Below are 22,789 nucleotides of genomic sequence, written 5' to 3'. Positions count from 1 at the left end.
GGGGGATATGATAAAGGGCCTTCGGCAAACTAAATAAATAAAATAAAAATAAATTAGTTTTCTTATTAGTCTGGGGGTTAATATTTTTGAATGATATTCTATAAAAAATGCAAAGCATTTAAGAATTCAATTGTAACACCATGAACATGGTGCCTACGACAACTTAAAGTCATGATTGTATAATGAGCTTCTATAGGCAAAAACATCCATCAGATGCATCAAGTGGACTGTAAACTTGACAGACAGCTTCATCAGTAAAGGTGTTTGAAAACCGTTTTACTCAGAAGTAAGCCTACTGTGTTCAGTAACACTTAGGGTGTAATCCTGTTTTACTCACCAGAAACAAACAAAATCATTCATGGGTGATTTTGCTAAGCAAGATCAAAAGTAAAGAAATCCTAATCAGAGATCGCACCCATTAATCAAATCAATACACACCAACACACACAACTACTTGGGGAACACCGAGTAAATGCAGATTGATGTAGGTGTGTCCACCACTTAGCAGGTTGTTCCTCAAACAACATAACACTTTATCTGAGCTGACTTTAAGGAAAATTAACCATTACTGCTGAAATAGTATTTCAAGGCTAGCTTCCTTTTTAAATCCTTTTTGGGCTAGTGTCCTCCATTAAATTATCCCAAGTAGTTTACTTATGCAAAGCAATCCAAAGTCTCATTATCCAAGATGCAATTTTCACTTTCCAGGAGATGGCATTTATATAGGAATAATTATAACGCTACAGCTTGAATTAGTGCTATAATCATGGCTCGGGTAATTACACCAGAACACTGCAGCATTTGATTTCAGAGAAGTTTTGCAAAGGTTTGTGTGTTTTTTGACATAGGACAGAATCCAGACAAGTGAAATGCAGTAAAATCTTTGTATATTGCACCCACAACCCACATGGGCTAAGAATAGGCTGCTAGCCAGCATTTGTGGTTGTGCTCTTTATTGTGTAAAATTCTGTGGTTTTCTGCTACTAATTCTGCAAAATGTCCTGTTAAGACTTCCTTTTAATGATCTAATTCAGATGATAACATATTAACATTACTTTTATTAAATCAGAAATAGCTAGCTAAAATATATGGAATAATTTCATCTTTCTTCATACTCTGAGCAAGAATCTAACTTCCTAGATGTTAATGGCCTACATAAAAAGCTTTAGGTGCAATGTAACAACTTTGCTGAATGTAGCCCAGAAAATTGCTTATTAAATTGAACTGCCCTCCACTCAAAGTGTGGCTACAAATATGAGTAGGACTGTTGTATCATAATTAAACTATACAAATGTCAGTCAAATCCTGCTTTCTTGCACTGCTATGCTAATGCTTATGAAAACTGCTAATGTGACAACACTTAAAACTCAACTCTTCGGTTTTCTTGAGAAATTGCCACAGTAAATGTATAAGCAGTCCTGCCCTTTGTGGAGTTGTTTTTATTAAGATACTTATTAAAAGTTCTGAAAATCAACATGGCAATACAGGTGCAACCTATTTATCCACCGATTTTTTTATCTGTGAATTTTTCTCAAATGGTGTAGGGGGAACTGAAAGTCGCACACAACTTTGCCTCCTTTGCCCTGAGCTGGTCTGCTCAAGGCAGCCCAAAACACTGCAAAAAGGCTCTGCCTCGACCAGGCAGGGAAATAGCCCTGGAGCCGTGGAAGAGGTTCCCCTTGCAAGGAACAGTCAGACTTCTGGAGCCCCTGAGGCAGCAGAGAGGCTGAAGGGGGAGGGGCAGAAAACCTCTGTAGCCAGAGCATGTGCAGCAAGGTGGAAAGCTCTCTCTCTCACACACACTCACACACACACAGGGGCAGGTGCAGTAGCAACAGAGGGGATTGCTTTAAAAAACCCAGGGAGTGTTTCCCAATTCCCCCCCCTTCAAACTGAGATGGTGTAGGCGCTCCGTGCTCCAGCCTATGGAAACAAAACAGCCCAGCAAGCAAAGCATGAGATTTAGGCTACAATCCGATCCACACTTTCCTGGGAGTAAGCCTACATTGCGGCTTACTTCTAAGTAGAAACGCATAGAACTGGACTCTTAAAAGCTCAGCATCCCACCTGTGAAAGAAGCTGGCAACGGGGAGGGCTGAGTACGGAGCGCAGTAGGAGAAGAGGGGGGGTGAAGGAGCAGAGGGGAGGGATGGGGATTGAGAACCACTGCCTTAGTTTCCTTCCAGCCCCAAGTGTCAGGCTACAGCTTATTTGCTTAACTCTATGGAATTTAGCACAATGCCTTTTTGTTAATAGAGCAGGGTAACAGAAGGGAACTTACGCATATAAATAGGCTCCACCTGTACTATTTCTGCAGAAAGGAGGGTGCTTACTTGCAGTGATCATACAGATTACCTTTAGGATTTTGCGCATGCTCACTGAACTTGTAACCAACGTATCCAGTATTCCATTTACCACAAAATTAAGATTTAGAGCCTATTGGCTGGATACAACAATCCTCTATAACAGGGGTCTCCAAACGCTGGCCCAGGGGCCAGATGCAGCCCACAGCAAGCCTCTTTCTGGCCCACGGCCAACCCCTTGTCCCCTGAAAGTCTATGGCCCATTCAACTGAACATGACCAGAACTGTGCTCTGATTGTATCTGGAGAGCAATCTGAGGGCCAGAGAGGTTGAATGAAAGAGCCCATTCATTCATTCACTCATCTAAGTTCCATCTCTTATTTATTTAAATTTTATATTTAATTTTTTTTTCTGGCCCTCCACACCTTGCCAGATATTTGATGCAGCCCTCTGGTCAAAAAGTTTGGAGACTACTGCTCTATAGCATATGGGCACAAAGAGATGGATGTGTGCCAACTATGGCCAGCAGCATATTCTTTCAGCTTTGGACAGCAATTCTGGAGACTAAGTTTGCCTGCTATTTTGCATGTTCTGGTAACTATTTTGTTACTAAAGGCATGATGAAATGCTGAGTTTTAGCTCTTGGACATATGACAATGAGCAAAGGAGAGCACATACATCACAGCTTCCTGAAAACATGAAGTGGTTTCTGCAAGTTGCATAGTATGCATGCTGCAAATCTTCACTACATGAGGTGTGTGCACTGCTTGTTCAGTGTATCATGCCCTACAGACAAATCATCACTATAAGACAAAGACAGGATATTTAAAGTGCTGTTCGCGTTGGGCAGCTTAATGGTGCGGTGTGTTGGGGAATGAGGAGCTGATCTAGTCTACTCTAAGGGTATAATCCTACCTAGACACTTCCTGGGCACAAGCATCACTGAACACAGTTGGGGCTTACTTCAGCAGTAGACATGCATAAGACTGTACTCTAAATCAAAGTTCACAAGACAGATATTAAGGAAGTGTTCACATATACCATTCAGCTGCCAGAAGAACTGAAGGTACTTTTGTGATTCCAATTTCCATTTTCCACTCTGTTTTCGGCACTTCTACAGTAGTACCCTGAACCAAGCCAAGACCTGTTGTGTTTTCTAATTGTTCTCTGAACAAGCAAGTTAAATTTCATAAAGTGGTTATTGAGTCCATAATATGGCTGTTTCCTTTGCATTTTACAGCAAGAAATCCACTTCCGTGATTTAGATTGAAATATCCCCTTCCTCACACAAGAAATAATTCCATAGGAGGAAGGCTGGGGGCCAGTTTAGACAATGTAACGAAATGGTTTCAACCCCCATGTGATGATATGTGAATGTGCACGTCCTGTCCCCCCCTCACTGCCCTATAACAGCATGGGGGTGATGATTGGCCAATCTGTTCCTCTCGCACACAATTTAAATGAAATGACGAGGAGTCATTCAGTCTTTCCCTCCCCCTACAATTATGCAAATCATAATCAGAACCAGGGGACATCCACTAAAATTGAGTGTTGGGATAGTTAGAACAGACAAAAGAAAATATTTCTTTACTCAGAGTGTGGTTGGTCTGTGGAACTCCTTGCCACAGGATGTGGTGATGGCGACTGGCCTGGACGCCTTTAAAAGGGGATTGGACAAGTTTCTGGAGGAAAAATCCATTACGGGGTACAAGCCATGATGTGTATGTGCAACCTCCAGATTTTAGAAATGGGCTATGTCAGAATGCCAGATGCAAGGGAGGGCACCAGGATGAGGTCTCTTGTTATCTGGTGTGCTCCCTGGGGTATTTGGTGGGCCGCTGTGAGATACAGGAAGCTGGACTAGATGGGCCTATGGCCTGATCCAGTGGGGCTGTTCTTATGTTCTTATGTAATCTGCCAGAGGACAGGATGAATACATTCACACCCCCATCATGTGAGGCTAACAGACTGGATTTCCAGGTGTTCACATAGTTATATGGCTAAAACATCTCTTACAAAAGTTCATTAAAAAAAAAATCTCGACATCTGACCACAGCCTGATGACAAACTGTCATTAAGAGCAATTTTCAAAATTTTCACCACACAAATGAGAACAATGAATCTCTTTCTGGAATAGGTGGCAGGACTAGAATTGTGAGGTCACTGGGTTTATTTACTAAAGAACCAGGAATGACATTAACAGGTGTGGGCTGCTTTAGGTTGCCCAGTCCTTGCCCAGAGAAGATGCCTGTTACTTTGAGAAACTAAGGGCCAAATCCTATCCGACTTTCCAACATCAATGCAGCTGCTATGCAGCCTTGATGTAAGAAAACAAACATTCCCTTTCCTTGAGGAAGCCTTTGTGACTATCGCCCCAGAATGCTGCACATGACCCATTGGCTTCAGTGCTAGGAAGTTGGATAGGATGGCCCCAAGGCCATCCTACATAAATACACTTATCTAGGAGTGCTTCCCATTGAACACAGTGGCACTGACTTCTGAGTACACATAAACAGGATTGTCCTATAAGAGAAGTCAACAATGCCTTTCCTTTCCTGCTGGATTCTAATCTCATCACAGCAGAAGGTATGAGAGTCTAGGCAGAAACACCAAGTCAAGGAACACCAGTGGAGGAAGAAATTGAGAGAAAGGACTCTTCTTATGCTGCCTTTACTTCTAAAAGGAATATGTACCATCCTCAGGCAAACCCATGCCACTGTTTCCAAGTGAAGTTTTTGAAGGTACCTGATCTGATCAGTTGCCATGTTGCATCATGGAAGCTGGAAATTCTCCCTGCTACTATTAGTACCTCTCTGTGGCATTTACAAACAGGCACAAAATGAATTGCTTTCAAAGTCCTGTCTTTACACTCTGTTTTCATTTGTTTTGGAGTGGTTTCTCATTTTCTGCTATTGTAAAAGAAGATGAAAGCTCTCAAGTACAGAGCCACTGGTTACACAAAGCCAACATCAGTACTGGAGGAACAATTACTCTTACTAGAACAAGCTGAAATGCAGCTGTAATGCACCAATTTATCATGGTTGGACCCTTTCTAATTAGCTTCATTACTCACAAAAAGAAAATGTTCTTAAAACAATAGGACACCAGCTGCAACAGGTTCCAGGGTATAAACCCCAGGTAACATCCTCTTTTCTACTGTAAGCAATACGTATCTACTGTCCCTCAAAAGTGCAAAATTACAATGACTCGGCAGACATCACAAATAAACAGGCAGTGTTTTATGGATATCACAAAACTTTTCTTGATCCAAAACATTTTAACAAAAAATAGTTTAGAGAGGCAACCTATTCTTTTCCATTTTTAACAAAAAAAAGTCTCACTGACAAAATAGTTAACCTTTTAACACTAAAACGTTTTTCTGCAGCTTATCAATACAAGTGTACAAATGCATTCTACAAAAAAGGTTACGCCTTGCATAGAAACATTTGCTGTGTGCAAATCTTACCAAAATAAGGCTGGAAGGTAGTCATCTACCATTTGCAAATAATGTTGAGAAACAGCAGGGGAGAATTCCACATCAACTCACTCAACATCCATTTTTAAAAAAAAAAAAAATATTCATTTTTTAACACTAGTTTAAACTTCAAACAAGTCAACAGCTGAGAGCTTCAGACATGTCCACAGCATAAGGCAATATGGTATGTGTTCAGCACAGCACCTGCTTTCAGCAAGTCACAAGTTTACACGCAATGAATGCATTTAAACTCACAACTCCAGCCCCTGGTAAAGCAGAAGTCAGGGGAAAGATAGCTAACTCCCCCTTAAATAGATATCTAAAAAGTTATTTGCATAAAAAGGCTTATTGGATTTATCATGCTGGTCATGTAAGTATTCTCTCACTGAGCAAACAACTCTGCTAGATGGAAAAAAAAAGAACAACTGTAGCTGGTTATAAAATTGTGTCTTTTGTAAGTCACCCAAAAGTATCTACTGCAGAATTTAAAGATGAAAAATTGAGGTAAGTCAAATCAAGGGTGGAAATAAAAGGTAAAATCAGTAGTTGTTCCATTAATACATCAAGCTGGTATGTTGCACAGTTGGAAATAAGGCCCAACACAAAGATGTAACAGTGTTTCCCAAATCAAGTATTACCAGGAATATAAAGTAGAATTATCCTTTATAAGTAGCTCTATTTTATAATTTAAAAAACATTAAAACTTTTTTTAAAAAACACTCTTAAAATAAGCCCCCATAATAATCCTCAAAATCACCAAATACTTTGTAACATAGAATAGAATGTTCCTGTGCCAGGGCTGCCAACTCCTTGAGAAACTCTGGAAAGAGGGCAGCTGCGAGGATGGCATTCCGGATGTGCAGGGGAACGCTAAAAAGAATGGCTCCTTTCTTTCCTTTGCTACCCAAGAAAGGCTGCAGGATGGAGTGGGAAGCCTCGGAAAGGTTCCTACCTTTCCCTACAGCATTGGTGTGCTGCACACTCTCTGAAATGGGAAGAGAAAAATATATCAGTGTTGCATTTAATTAACTAATCCATCTAGAGAGAACCGGACAAGATGCTGTACGTGCAACTCTAGGGGTGGCACTACTCTACTATCTTCCTACAGATCTGACCTCTTTTGAATTATTAAAATGATTTCTGCAGCACTTAAGTGGGAAAGTATATACCGTCATTATTTTCATTCATCTTTACAGCCATGTTAAGATGACAGGTCATTCATATTCTGATTTTACCAAATGGAAGACTAAGGCAGAAAGTCCTACCTACCTTTCCTAGGAAAGTCAAAGAGCATGTAGCCAAATAGTGATTTGAATTGATGTTCCCTCAACCTTGCACCCTACACACTGACTCTCAATTCTTGCATTACAATTTTAGGCAATATGGAAGTGTCAACAGTTTGCAGAAACTTTGAAGTACTAGCCTTCCAGTGCCATTTAGGGAGAAATCTTTCCAATTTCTTAGTAGATATTTGCATATGCATTCCTCATACATATAAAAACAGCATTTTTTGTATACCACCATTAAACCTTGAAATAAATCCTGTGTTGGTATTTTTATTTATTTATACAGCACCATCAATGTATGTGTCCCTTTAAATAGAGTAAAAGGGCAGGTCCCTGTCCCTAGAGGCTTACAATCTAGAAATGGACACAAGGAAGGAAATGGAGGCAGGGCCAAAGAGGAAAAGCATGTCCTACCACAATTTACAGTCTCATGAACTTAAACATAGTTGTAAGTTATTAGTTTTTAGATTGTGAGCTCTTTGGAAGCAGGTAACCACTTGTTTAGCTATGTAAACCACTTTTGCAAACTTTTTGTTTAAAATCGGTATATAAATAATAATAGAGAATGTGGACTAAAGTGCGACACCAAAAAAAGGATGGGTTTACCAGATAGGATGTGAACATTGTGAAAAAGGGAAGGTCCTGCAGGTGTTCAGGGAAGTGATTCTGGGTGTAAAAGGCAACAAAGGAGAAAAGGTGGAGGACGCAGGAGCTCTTTGGACAATTTAGGGTTTTGAAGCTGGAAAAGGAAAGGTCACAAGCAGTAGTGTAGTAGGATAGGACAGCTGAGGGGGACGAGGCCACAGAGGGCTCCGAACATACGGTTCTGCTGGATTTGAGAGACTATCGGAGTGAGGTGGCGTTTTTACCAAGGGGATAGAAAAGAAGGGCCAGGTTCTTGCAGTACTGAGAAGGGAGAAACGACATAATTTTGTGATAGAATGAAGAGGGGAAGCAAGAGAAAGAGAAGTCAAAGATAAAGCTAAGACTAAATGCCTGCTCTGTGTGGTTGCTGGGGGGCTGAAATGGATAAGGGAGGGTACGAAGACTTGCAGGGAAAGATAAGGAGCTCAAGTCTTGGATGCAATGAACTCAAAACATCAATGAAGTATCCAAGCAGTCAACTTGTTTCTCACTTCCACCCACCTAAGTTCTTTATAAAACCCACATTTGACATTACAGCTTAGGGAGGAAAATTGTTCATTTTACAAGTAAATTTTAATTTGCACATTCCACAGTAACCTTATGCAGAGTTCAAATAATCTTGTACATAACATTACTGCAGGCCATTTCGACATTATATTTCCTAATTGACATAATAATACGGGTTGATGGACAACTGCCCTGCAGGCCCTGCAATTTGATTGCTGGCACTGGGAGCCTGACGGAGAGCCAGAGCTGCAGCCTATCCAAGCACCAGTTCCTTCTGTAAGCATCAGTCAATAGACCTCAAAGGCTTACAACACCCGGGGGGGGGGGGGAGGAAGAGATGGACAGCCCCAGTGAAGCAACTGCTGTCTCTGTTTCAAGGGTCTCAAAACACAAAATCAATGTGTAGTATCTTGGAAAACACTCAAGGAGGGAGAGAAACACGATGACAAGCACAAACATTTTTTAAAGGGAAAAAAGCCCAAGTTTTTTTGCTTCATGAATACAATTTCATGCAGTACTGGAACTCTATCACAGTGAATGAGTAAGTACTCTGGATACAGATGAAGCAGCATTAAGAATATGATAGGATCTGTCATGAGATCCTGCTTAAGGGGACAGTGGCCAGGCTCGAAAGGACCATAAAAACCTAATTCCACATCCCTAAGCTTGTTCTTGCCTCACAGAAGTCCTCATTGCCCCTGGCAAACTGCTTTTGAAACCGAGGAGGGGGTATTTCAAAAGCGGTTTAGGGCACAGCTGTTCAAAGAAACAAAAAATCCCCTGGGCTAGTAACAAGTCACTGGCACAAACCTAAACAGCTAGCTGGAAGCTGGCCCTTGCATGTTGGCTTCCAAACTCCCACGTCCACCAGGCAGCTACCAGACTCCCCAACAGAAAGGTTTGCTGAAGTATGTCATAATATCCACAAGCTTATTAGTTACTGGATATGTCTATAACAGACTAACAATGATTCTGAAAGCTTCATAACATTATAAAATGTCAGAAGTGGAATCATATTAAGATTTAAGGGGGGAAAATAAATTTTAACACAATATTCTCTCTCATAGCACTGCAGGAAAGCATCATATTAAATGATGATGAGCAGAATGAGGCTGACAGCCCAATCCTGAGTTGCCCATTGTGCTGGGACTGCCATGGCGCCAAAACAGCTGCCAAGGCATCCTGTGCATAACAGGGCAGCCACTGGTAGTTCCTCAGGGGAAGGGGACATTCATCCCCTTCCCCCAGGTAAGGGAAGTAGACCTGCAATGGGGTTACTCGATTCTGCAGCAGCCCTTGGGCTGGTGCATAATCAAGAGCCTCCATGTCAGGCCCTGCAGCTCGACACAGAGGCCCAGGATGAGACAGAGCAGAGCTCCACCTGTCCACCTCCCTCCCACCCCAGTCCCTCCAGCATGCCCCCACCCTCCCCTCCCCCATCTCCTACTGCCTGGAACGCCTCCTCCCCTCCCCCGACTCCCCCACCTACCTCTCCAACACCCTGCAGTCCACACAACCACCAAGCAGCGGGGCACTGGCAATCTACTGGCAGCAGCCCAGCACCTCCTGGCGCTGAGCTACCTCGATACTGGGCTGGCACTGAGGGTCATGAAGGTGCTTTATGGCATGTTTGTGACAGTCACTCCACTTGCTGGTGGAGTGCCAGTGGTACAAGCTCAGGATTGGGCTCTTAATCCAAATAATAACGTGTATCTTTTTAAACCACTGCTTAGCAATTAATTACTATGGTTACTATTTTTCGATTCTGCACATTTCCCAGTGCACCTGAACACAGCTTCCAATGAAAACTTGTGCCCACAACAACAATATGCTGACAGTCCTTGGATACAGCAATTCTAGCAAGACAATTGCTGTAGCCACTTGGGAGATATCCTTTGGGGCTCAGGAATTTCATTTCAAAAGCAGAAAACATACTGATTGCAATCCTACAGAAATGAACATGTACCATTGTGATGAGCTATTCCTTCTTAACACCTGTCCCTATAGAACATTCAACTATTTCTTAGCCCTTTTGTGGAGGATCATGCGATTTGATGGTATAATACCTCTGAAAATGGAGGGTGCATTTCAGTAATGGCTCCTGACAGACCTATCCCCTCCATGAATTTGTAACTTTCTATTCATACTTACATGCAGTACGTAACAGCACTTCTGTTTAACCTCAACCAACAACCAACCAGTTTAATTGGATGATCTGTACTCTAAAGCTATAAAAGAGGGGGAATAAAAGACCCACCCTTACTCAGATTCTCCACATCTGCCACAGTTAATAAAAATTTACTTTATGTCTCCGCTTAACTGATCTTCAAATCTATTGTTGGCATCCTTCAGTCTCGGAAGACTATGGTATCACGTTCTGAATGGTGGTTCTGGAACAGAGTGTCCTTTCCAGTGCGCGAAGCCTGGGTAGAGTAGATATGGAGGATAGACTGTTTCCCATACAGCAAATCCCCCCTCTCCACATCGCTGAAATGGTCCAGTGGAAAGGCAGAGGCCAATACAGTTGGTTCCAGCAGCGTCGCAGGAGTTGTCAGAACATGACTGTGTTCAGCCATGAACTGCTTCAGGGACTCCGGCTCCGGATTTTGCCTCGAGGTTGACTCCTGAAGCCTTTTCCATAACTGGATGTAGCCACAAGGCAGTGGAAGTTTGGGATCAGAGTTTTCCTTTTCTCAGATGAGCTGCCTTCCCAGGCTAACGAGTCCTATCTACCCGGTGGCTGTTTAGTCGCCTCTTAGGACAAGTACAGCCAAACTGAGGGCCTATTCTTATCCCCAGTCCCCAGGGGAAATCTTCAAATCACAACATTAAAAACAAACAACACAACCTGGAGAGAATCTCTTTGGAATGCTTTACAGTGTGTTTGAGATTTTTACCATCCTCAATTATTTGGGGTCATATACATACTTGGCAACCATGACTTAGCCACCTCTATCTTCAGAGCATTTTTGAATGCGTTACATCACTTATTCCTACCTTCTGCTCCCTGTTCTTTAACCATTAATTTGACTACCAAAAGGATCTTATTTCTTATCCAGTGCTGTTAGGCTCTTTTAGTCAAAAGCATTTTGACAAGTGTTTTCTGTAAGTTAAACAATCTAGCCTTAATACTTTTAGATCATGCTTTCTCTACTTTCTGTACAGGGAAACTGATCTGGGCAGAAATTATGCAGTTAACTTCCACTTCCTGTTTAGCATTAGAACTAGTTTAATGAAGCATTCAGTCTGCTCTCCTTGCATATAAGCTTAAATTCTTATATCGACTAGTTAAAACACTTCCCACTGGTAAGCTTTGCTAATGGGTGCGGTGGGGGGGGGGGAAATGGGACTGATACAGGTGTGCCCTGTAGCCATGATTTCCATACCTGCAGGAAGTCCATGAAACACATGCCCTGAGGATATGGGGAACTCCTGTACAAGAAGTATAAATATCCTATAATTTTCAGTGAAATTACTGAAAATTAATCCTGAAATTACTGAAAATTAACCCTATAAACTTCAGTGAAATTACTGGTTATGTGCTAAAAAAAATTTATACTGTACAAGAAGTATAAATATCCTATAATTTTAAGGCAGTGCCTGAGGCAGTGGGAGAGAGTGTGTAGCCTTGCTGCCATTTCAGACATTTCTTCTATTGGACACTGGATAAGCATTCCAGAACTATGGTAGCAGGAAACATCCTACTCATAATTAAATGTGTTTAAAACAGACACTTATAAAAATGTAACTTCAGAAAATTGTTTGGGCACAGGATGATGGAAATTTGTATCACTTGTGATGTTACATGCACTATCTATCAATAGATACACCTAACACTCCACAACCACTTTCCATACAAAACCACTCCCAGTAGCCCAAGAAGTACAAACTGAGGAAAGACTCATGAATTTCCAAGCAACAAAAATACAGGGCTTGGATAAATTTGCTATTCATACAATAGTAACAAGGTTTTGAAAAAGGTGACATTTGAATTCCAATACCAATTTTTTGCAATAGCTACTCATTTACCACATTATAGTCTAGAAAAGCCCTTAAAATCCAAAGTTTAAAAAGCAGTTTAGGGACTTGAGGAACACAACTTGTTTAACATAAACCTGTCACTAGGGCACATGGCACCGCTCCAAATTTCCTTTTGAACAACTTTTGTACAAACTTTTCCAAAACTATGGTTGGTTTTTGTTTGTTTTTTTAAGTTGGGAAGGTTTAAAAAGTATACAATTTTAGAAACTTTTGCACAAGTTATCTTTCTGTTTATCTAAGGCTCCAGACCAACTTTCCAGCAGTAATAGTCTCAATGCAGTCCCAGGCTAAGGGAACGTTCCTTTACCTTGAGGAGGTCTCCATGACTGCCCTCCCCCTTCCCCACTGCAGGATGCAGTACTGGCCCGTTGGCACAGCTACAACAGCACTGGAAAACCGGATAGGATTGGGCCCTGACACACTTATTTAAGAGTAAGCCTCACTGAACTGAAAGAACCTTATTTCAGAATAGACATGTATAAATTGCACTGTGAATGTTAAATAAATCCAGAGTCCAAAGTCTGCAATTAAAAGAACATAATTAAACTACCATTTCTTCCCTATAGTTAGCACTATCCAAAAGGAAGATATATCTGTTTTACAAAATGCTAAATTTTTGTTTTGATTTTAGATACTATTCCATCTCCTTCATTCTTTTATTATTTGCTGTTACAGATCAGAGGCGTCCAAAGTTTTTGGCAGGAGGGCCACATCATCTCTCTGACACTGTGTCGGGGACCAGGGAAAAAAAGAATTAATTTGCATTTAAAATTTGAATAAATTCACATAAGTTTACATAAATGAATATATTAAAGATGAACTTATATGAATGAATGAATGAAGGTCTTGCAATAGCGCAAGGCCTATAAAAGGCCTTGCACAAAGCAAGGCTGGTCTTTCCTTTGCTGTGAAACAGTAAGCAGTGGAGGGAACCCTCATCTCACAGTTCATGCGAGAGTGCAAACAGTCGCCCTCATGCTAAGTGCAGTTGAGTTGGGCCAGTGCAGGCTCCAACAAATATCTGGAGGGCCAGAGGCTCATTGGAGACTGGGGGTTCCCTGAGGGCTGCATTGAGAGGCCTTGAGGGCTGCAAGTGGTCCCAGGGCCGGGGTATGGGCACCCCTGTTACAGATAATGGAAAACTTCAGTGAAATTACTGGTTATGTGCTAAAAAAAATTAAGGCAATGTAGTAAGTAGCCTGAAGGTTCTGTGGAGACTGTAGCTGAGAGAGTCACAGAAGCTTTAGCAGATCATTTGCTCTCCCTGAATCATGGCCGCTACATTTTATTTCCTTATTTGTGTTTTGGTTGCTGTAGTAAAAGCTGATTGGGTAACGTTAGAAATGATAGCAAATTGTATTCCTCAGAAGGAATAACAACACTGAAGGCAGCTGCAGTGGGGGAACTATACCATATGACAGCATCCAACATCCCCTTACCCTGAGGGGAGGGGAAGTTACAGATAGAACATTTTTAACACAGGCCATTCCACTTGAGAGGGTACATTCATGAGATGCTGGGCATGCTCATCTCTCACGACAATCTCACAAACCACAGCGCCACTTCTAGCTAGATTCCTAAATGAATGTTTAACTGCTCTCTCCATCACACAGCCATGCTAAAAATAATGCCACTCAGCACACATATAACACCACCCAGGTACCTTTGGCTAGTCCTTTAACTCAAGCCACATGAAAAAATTGTTACTCCTTCAGGAGTGGGAATTACAGTCAAAAGAAGTCATATCCTTACAGAGATCTTTTATGGAACAATGGTCTGACTGTATAAGGGAGGTCCCTATGTTTCAAGTTCGCAACCAGTGTACAGGTTGTCTGTAGAGCTGTAAAGTATGCTCCAGCCAGCCTCTATCTATCATAGCATAACCCCCTACTCAGGCTTCCCTTACGCATGCCTGCTCAGCTTCTAGCCAAGGAGGAAGGTGCCAGCTTTCCCATAAAATAGAAAATCCAGTCTATGAAAACCTCAGAAGAGTAGGTGCGGATGAGTGCGACAGAGTTCATGGCATATTTTATCTCAACAGTTTTAAAGCTAGCACGTGATAATGAAAGAATTCTAGAACATGCTTGGATAGTAAACTAAACAACATATTTAAGCTTATTTAAAGCAGGTAATTAGTAAGACATGCTTCTCTTATCTGATGTTAGACTGCAATTCTAAACATTTTTATCAATGGCACTCCTGAGTCAGTATGTTTAGGACTGCACTATAAGAATACTTATTACTTGCCTTTGGTCAGTGATTCCACAGAAATATCAGACATGTCCACCCGTAAAAGCAGATACTGCTGGGCTTGTATGAGAAGACCAGAGAAATCTTTTTCAATGGAAGCAAACTGCTCAATTTTATTTTTCACAGAAGCCAGCACCTGCCAAAACAAAGGGAATCATAAATCTTCATATTGTCACCTCAGCGATGTCCTGAATTATCAGCATGCTGTGGCACTTGCTCTCAAAATCACATTAAGGACAGTTACATTGCCAAGCTCTGCACCAGAGAATTACTAATGCATCACCTTTGAGGAACCATTCTGCAGCTCTTTGGTGTCTAAACAAAAGGTCAAGGCAAAATACCTACATATGTCCTGCTCTAAAAGGGGGATGGGTAGGAACAAGAGAGTTCCACACACTTCATTCTACTGAAGTTTCTTCAAAGACAATGGAAACACATGGGAAGACGCCCCCAAGTTTCTCATGAAGTATTCCTGAGATAACTGCAGAGTAAGACCCCACCTTTGAGTTTAACAGGCAAGGAAAGACAGTGAAGAAAGACTAAATAATAATAATAATAATAATAATAATAATAATAATAATAATAATAATAATAATAATAATAATAATAATAACAACTTTATTTTTACCCCGCCTTTCTCCCTGAAGGGACTCAAGGCGGCTTACAACAGATTAAAAACATAATTTAAAAACAAATAAAAACATATTAACACATCATAAAAAACAGAGAAGGGACAAATGCAAGCAAATATGATTTGCTTTGCTAACTAAATTCAGGATGCAATCTAAGGGAAACTACTATGGTTGAAATGGATGGGACATGGGTCATTACAGGTCAGCCCTCAGTATCCATGAGGGATCTCTTCTCAGACCACTTGCAGAGACTGAAAATAGCAGATAATCAAATCAGCAATTTTCCACCCCTTTCTCCCTCTGAAGGGGACCAGAACTGCACTCCAGTCCTGTCCGGAGGGCTTTCTGAAGCCCACAGAGGCAGCACGCATCTGCCCACTGCCTCTGTAGGCTTCAGAATGGCCCAGAGAGGCGAAAAAAGTCCCCTGGAGGGCTTCCCCGGGTCTCTGAATGCCTAAAAACTTCAGGAAACCAAAAGTGGCATTTTTTTTTTTTTTGCCACTCCAGGCCATTCTGAAGCTTGCAGCATCAGTGGGTGGACGTGCTCTGCCCCTACGGACGTGAAAGCCCTCCAGAGAGGATCGGGGTGCAAATATGGTCCTCTTTGGAGGGCTCAGGTGGAGCCCAGTCTGGTTTAATGCAGGTTCAAAAGACCTTGCGTTGAGTCAGGTCCATGGATGAAAAATCAGTGGATAAACAGGCTTCATCTGTACTAGCATTTGCTTTAACATTAACAGTTAAACGTTTAATCATTAATCAGTTTAATCGTAAATAGTTAAATGTAAACCTCACTTCTTGCCTCTCTCTCACCTCTCTAGGTTGTGAGCGCCTTAGAACAAAGATTTATATTCTGACCATGGACTCTGTAGAGTGCCAAGCAGGCTGCTGGTGCTATAGAACATCATAATGCATAAATAGCAGAGCTTTAGTAATGTTAGGATTGGTCAGAATTTCTCCCAGTTAAGTACCTGGTATAGTGATCGCACACTAGGCTGAAATACCATATTGGTATTGAGCAGAAAGGAACGGAGTAGAGGTTGTGGGTAGCTGGCCAGATGGGTAATAATTCCAATTAGCAGCAAATTCACATGCAAGGAGTTCTCCAACATGTTTTCCAGTTTTGATAGCACCACACTGATAAATGGCCCTGCAGATTAAAAGCAACAGAAAAGCATCATGATTAAAAAAAAAATTAGAAGCTAGAGCATGAACTTCACCATGTTCTAAAAAATGTTGCAAGAAGTAACAGCATTAGGCAAATTTGGTTCTTAACGAATGGCTTTGTCCATAGAAGTACATGGCTATGTTCAAACAGTCATGGCAGTCTTTCTTGCTAATAGGATCCAATGTGGCATAGCCCAAGGTCCAACACTCACACAATAATGTCCAACCACTACAAAATACATAGACAAACAATATGGAAGGCCTGGGTTCAAACTCCCATTCAACTGTGAAGCTCAATGGGTGACCCAGGGCTAATCACCATCTTTTGGTCTAACCTAGGTTAGCCAAGAGGATAAAAGGGCAGAGGAACCATGTACGCAGCCCTAGGTTTCCCTGGAGGAGGGACAAGACAAAAAAAAGTATACAGATCAAGAGAAACAGCTGGGCAAAAGACAAAATATGAAGATGATGGATAGTGAATAGTAAACCATTTTGGAAACACATAAAGTTACAGCTAGAACAAAGTTCTTCCCACAGGCATCAAGTAACTTCCAAGGGCCTAACCATGATGCAAATAAATGGCCCTGTCATCACTAAGCTCGCTTCAAGCACCTTGTTAGATAAAGAATCTCAGGTGACAAGTAGAGGTTTACAAACTTCACAAGAGGAGTAGCACCGACTAATTAGATCAAAATTAATGATGTTATATAAAACTCACTATGCCAACACAGACATAAAACTAATTGGGGTCCTATCCATAATAAAAGTTTTATTTGCCACATTACATTCCCATTGCTGAAATGTTGATTGTGTCCCTATCAGTAGATGAATGGGTTGGGGTTTGTTTCACATGAATTAATAGAAGGAATGGATTCTATTTTCTTAACAAACAAAGCACTAGTGCCACATACAAAGAAATTCATGTTCACATTACCTTTGAGGGCAGTAGCATCTGCTCAGTCTTTGACAAAGAAACTATATTTTAATGCTAACTCAATGGAAAAGAGGCAACAGACCAAGGTTTCCCACATTGTTACTGTACATCCATAAAGTTGGCAACCAGATACAACATGCATATGCTACCTTATATGTTATATCAGGTGCTATAGTAGAAAATTTCCAAATACTCTGTATAAGGAGGGAAGGGAGGCGCAGAGGTTCCGATTTGAAAATTTTGTTTAATTTGGAGTCCCTGAAATGAGGTCTCATCAAAACCTTAAGATGGTGAAACGTTTGTGGAACAGAAATAATGAGTTCCACTGTTGACAACAGCCCAGTTGAGATGAAAGTTGATATGGGCAGGAGGTCTGGTCTAGAGGGTAGAGCCTCTGTCTGCCTGAAGATAACATCCACAAGGTCGCCAGTTCGAGGCCACCGGCACCGTGCGACCTTGAAGCAGCTGACAAGCTGAAGCCGAGCTATTACATCTGCTCTGAGCGTGGGAGGATGGAGGCCAGAATGTGAAGCCAGATCGGAATGAAACACCTGAATGTAGTGGTTCTTGAAAGAAAGAACCTTCTTTCAATTGTAAAAATTCCTACTTAATAAGGGATTTAAATAAAGCCTGCCTATGTAAACCGCCTTGAATAAAGTCTTGAATAAAGACCAAGAAAGGCGGTATATAAATACCTGTTATTATTATTATTTATTATTAGTCATACAGCGGAAAGGTGCAATCACATGAAAGACATCTGAACCATCATTTTCTTAATTTGGCTGTAGCTAGAACATTTGTCTGGATTCTGCCTCTGCCGCCGCCACCACTCTCCCCCCCCCCCCAAGTTATCATCAGTTGATGTTCAGAAACCACCAAGACCATAATTATAAGACTACGGACTGCAGCAAGACAAAACCAATTATCAATACAGTTTTTTGTGTTATGCTAATTATTTTTAATGCTGGCCGGACAGTTTACACAAGCAGAGGGGAATTGATTTCTAGACCAGATTAATAAATCTCACGGCAAAATGCTCATTCACAGTTGGATTATTCTGCTTAATTGATGGATGGAGCTGTATGACCTGTGGCTTTTGCACTGTCTTGTTTTTTTTTTTTAAATACCCTCACATTATATTAGCTGGATGATTTCTTCATTACATTTATATTGCCTGAATCCTTATGGGAATAAAGACATGCTGATGCAATGTAATTTTAAGTTCATGAATAATACAAAAAGTTTGTGTTGAGTTTCTTTTGTTATTATAGACACATATGGGAGGCAAGGAACTTTCAAATTATCAGAACTACTGCTGTTGTTTTTAAATGAGGGCAAATGGTGACGCAATAGAATGATCACAAGAGCTGAGATGTTCAGAACAAAGTATTCAAAGAGCTGCCAACACACTATACAAGAAGCATAGTCAATGTTACCAAGCCTCAATTACAGTGTACCCTCTACATCAGGGGTGCTCAATAGGTGGATCGCGATCTACTGGTAGATTACGAGGCAAAATGAGTAGATCGCGGAGTGCCGACCCCCCCCTTCAGGTGCCTCTGGGAGGAAACGCTGCCCCCATTGTACTCAATGGGGCTTACTCCCAGGTAAGTGTGGCTAGGATTGCAGCCTCACAGCCTAATCCTAGGCATGTCTACTCAGGAGTAAGTCCTGTTATACTCAGTGGGGCTCAAGGTACACCAACATACATTGTACACATAAATGTTATATGTTATGATGGCACGAACATTGTAAAAAAAAACTCTGGTAGATCTCCGGGCCTTGCTGGGTTTCAAAGTAGCTCTCGAGCCAAAAAAGTGTGAGCACCCCTGCTCTACATGGCTGCAGCATAATCCTATGGGTAAGTAATGACACTGAAACTATACAGAAGAAAATACAACAAAAATCTATTAGAGATTTTACATTTCAGAGCGGGGTGCCTCAATGTGCAGCTAAAGATGGGGCAGATGCATAGAATGGCAACAAAGCTGCCATCTAGTGCTTAGAAGTGATAAGCAAGTGAGGAAGACACTTACATTTTCTTTTACTCTGTGGATATACAATGGAGATTGCCTCACTAAAGATTCAATGAATTAACAAATCTCTCTTCAGTAGCAATTTCTCTAATACAGCAGTGTCCACCATTCTCTTAAAACTGGCAGAAACATCACTGGAAGTTCCTATGGGAAAGATCAGTAGCTTGCCACTGAAGTGGTCAGAGTAGATCTGAAATCTAAGCCAGGAATACAGCCAGAAATTTAGGCATACCACCTGGTGTTATTCAATGTTATTCACTTTCTTATTCATATGACCCTTTCCACCAACCAGCACATTACTATTATAAGAGTTTAATTAGTCAAATTAATTTTTAAAGATTCAACCTGTAAATGGGACACCCTGGATCCTTGCAGGATTGCTGGACCATGCATCTTTTGATCCAAAAGGTGATGGCATACTTTCTGCTGCTGGAGTGTCAGTTGAAAAACTTTCAAAGTCCTCATCCTCTTCCAATGGGGAGATGGAATCGGGAATAAGCAATTTAAGTTCCACCAACCCTGAACAGTTGGAATCCAGTTCTTTAATAATGTTGTCACATTGAGATATAAAATCCTCACTCTCTGGGCTCAAGAGTTTCATGTTAGCATTGTGATCTGCTTCCATAGAAGACAACCTCAGTTCCAAGTCTGATTGTGAGTTTGTTTCAACACTGTTCTCGTGTATCTGCTCAGATGTTGCTTGTTCAGTAAAATTTGCATTTTTCATATTGCACTCCTGTAAATCCATATCTAGCTGGAGACGTTTAAGAGGACCATTGGTAGGGAGTTGCTCTTGATTAACTGTGTTTTGAGATTCTGACATACTAGCATTTAAAGCTTCCTCTTTTAAGCCGTCCACATCCTGAGCATCCTTCTGAGCACATAACCTGTAAACCATCACATCATCCTGGAAGTCAGACTCTTCTATATATGACCCTTTGATCAGCATGATTGCATTCTTCTTCATCTCTTGAATGTGCTTTGGTGGTTGTGCTGGAGGTTGTGTGTGTACATGACCTAAATCATCATTATGCCGGGGAGAGCCAGCATCAGATCCAGCAGAAATCCCTGTATCATAGCTGTCATCCCACTCCAGCTCCAGCTGCGTCTTTTCTCCTAGTGGAGTCAGGTGAGATGATCTATGGTTACTACGGGTTCTGTGCTGTAGTCGGAAAATAGGCTGGTCCAAGTTTTTAACATCCTCCTCAACCAGAGTTTGGATAACAGTAAATGGATGAGGGTTTTCACCATCATACAGAGCAGACCAAACTCGACAGTCTTTCATGCAGTGGAGTATGAGGGTCTGAGCATCCCAAAGGTACTGAAGGTAACTGATATCCACAGCTTTGCCATATTCCACAATACATGTGGAATCTGCAGCACCTTGGCTGGATAACTCTTCAGTGGAATCTGAAATGCAATGACAGAATCATCACAGTCAAGAAATCGACAATACACACACTCAAATCTCACATGTGTATACTTACAATTTAATAACTTGGTTACGTTCAGAGTCTCACTATTACAACTTAAATAGCATATTAATATAGTACCAAATCAACAAGAGGCAAATGTATCAAGTAGCAGAGAGCCATTTGGACTGGGCTAAAGAAAAGAGGAAAGAATTAGCTTTTAGACTCTCTAGGGTGAATTAGCCAATTGGTAATGTAGACATTGTCTGATCCTACTAGCTTTTTCTTCAATGAGAGATATGACATTTATTTCCAGATGCTGAATCTTTGTATTTATTTACACTGGCAAGTGCCATTTTATTTCATAAAGATGATCTGGTTTTCAATAAACTGGTTCTGAGACTGGATGGTAAACTCCTGGGCAACAAGATGCTATAGATCAATTGAAGCTACAGCAGTATAAGGCAGTGATTTGTGCTGTTGCTGCAAAAATACACCCTATTCCTAGCAAGTGGAGTAAAATCAGACACTACCCTCCCCTACATTTTCACAGTACCACCTGAAGCAAACATATGTTGATGTCTGAAGCTTCTATAGGCTAACAGATTCCAAATGATGTAGCATACAGGGAAGAGATTCTGTCTCACTGTCTCACTACTGTCTCACTACTGTCTGTCTCACTACTTTTCTCACCAGGCCACACCAGAGTAGCGCATTTCCTACCTACCCAGCACACCCAAAATCATAGTTAGCTAATAAAAACTATTCCACGCTAATATTAGATTCCTTTTTTAAAATTATAAAGTATTCTATTTATTTATTACAGATACAGGTGAGGAAAATGGCTTAGACTTTGGGCAGGTACTACACAGGTTACATATAAGGATATGGCCCTAGATTACAACATGCATTATTAAAAAAAAAAAAAAAAGCAAACAACTGTTTGATTCCTGTTCAGTTTGTGTTCCTAATGAAAGTTCAAGGAAATGATATTTCCAAGAAGAGAACACAGAAATGTAAGGACTCCAGGCTCAACATTTCAGGGTGAGAAGCCCAGTACTAGACTTATTACAAATCAGATAAGCAATTCTGAGAAACAAAATAATCAACTGATTCAACTTTTGCTTGCTTTGTTGGTGAAGGACAAACTCAAATAGGGAAGGCTTGGAATGGTAAAACTTAATAGGCTTCTTTGTTCTGCAGACCTCCATTATTTTTATGTATAGCTCTGTCACATTTACTGCAATGGTTTACCTTGACAAAAGAATTCAACGAAAAGAAGGCATTTTTGCCCACTGGTAGTACGATTCTTCCTCCATTTGACTGAATTGTCAGCCATAAACACATAAGCAATGAGAAGTTAAAGATCATGTCACTGGTCACTGGGAAGGCAATTTCCACCACAATTTCCAATAAATAATCTCAGCTGACCTATGACCAAGATGTCCCAAGACATTTATGATGCCCTTGTATGCAAAATACAAAAAGTTTTCAGTGATTGGCTCAACTTTGATTAGTTTATGCATAAGTGACATTTCTTCTCATAGGGGAATAGTTTCGCTTTTGAGGTATTTGAAAGGGAAATGTATTTCCTATCTAATTAGATCTCATTTTGTATCTAAACAGCACAGGATATGAAGTATATTTATTCATTCCAGTTTACTTTCACAGCAACCTTTGCAAAGCAGCTCAAAGTTACTCTGAGAGGTACATGACAGCATGACTTTGAACATGGGTTTCCTATGTACAGACCCACAACTCTCTGGTGATCCTGGAGACTATTTGTGAACTTCATGTGTTTCTTTCCCTCTACTCTCTCCAATAATGTAAAAGTATCTTTTAGAAGCAACAAGGTTCACATATGCATGAGTGTTCACAGACTAACTTGCCTATATTTTGTGCATGCTTGCTCGCTCACTCTCTGGGCAGGCATCATAAGTTAGATTCAGAACATTGTTACCCTTTTGCATACATAAAGTGTCTTTCATTCACAGAAGTGTTGTATAAATTATGCATGGATTAAACACTTAGACTGATGTGCAGGAAGTAAATCAAGATGTCGTTTTCATTAAGACTTTGCACAAACTGTTACGAAGGCAGAAGC

The 22,789-nt window shown here is 40.9% G+C and overlaps 1 protein-coding gene across 1 annotated transcript in view; it reads right to left on the bottom strand.

The window, feature by feature from the left end:
• Positions 1–1,911: 1,911 nt before the first annotated feature.
• Positions 1,912–22,789, bottom strand: part of FHIP1A (FHF complex subunit HOOK interacting protein 1A) — a 113,447-nt gene continuing 92,569 nt past the window's right edge. Inside the window, exons 9-12 of the mRNA XM_066632979.1 lie at positions 19,619–20,683; positions 16,108–16,286; positions 14,505–14,643; positions 1,912–6,763 (exon numbers count right to left, since the gene is read on the bottom strand). Coding sequence (XP_066489076.1) covers positions 6,501–6,763; positions 14,505–14,643; positions 16,108–16,286; positions 19,619–20,683 — 1,646 coding nt within the window. The 3' untranslated portion in view covers positions 1,912–6,500. The remainder of the gene's footprint in view (positions 6,764–14,504; positions 14,644–16,107; positions 16,287–19,618; positions 20,684–22,789) is intronic.

Source organism: Tiliqua scincoides, chromosome 6 (genome assembly GCF_035046505.1).
Source record: "Tiliqua scincoides isolate rTilSci1 chromosome 6, rTilSci1.hap2, whole genome shotgun sequence".
Taxonomy (NCBI): domain Eukaryota; kingdom Metazoa; phylum Chordata; class Lepidosauria; order Squamata; family Scincidae; genus Tiliqua; species Tiliqua scincoides.
The sequence above is the reverse complement of the archived record's forward strand: the minus strand, read 5'-3'. Positions and strand labels throughout refer to the sequence as shown.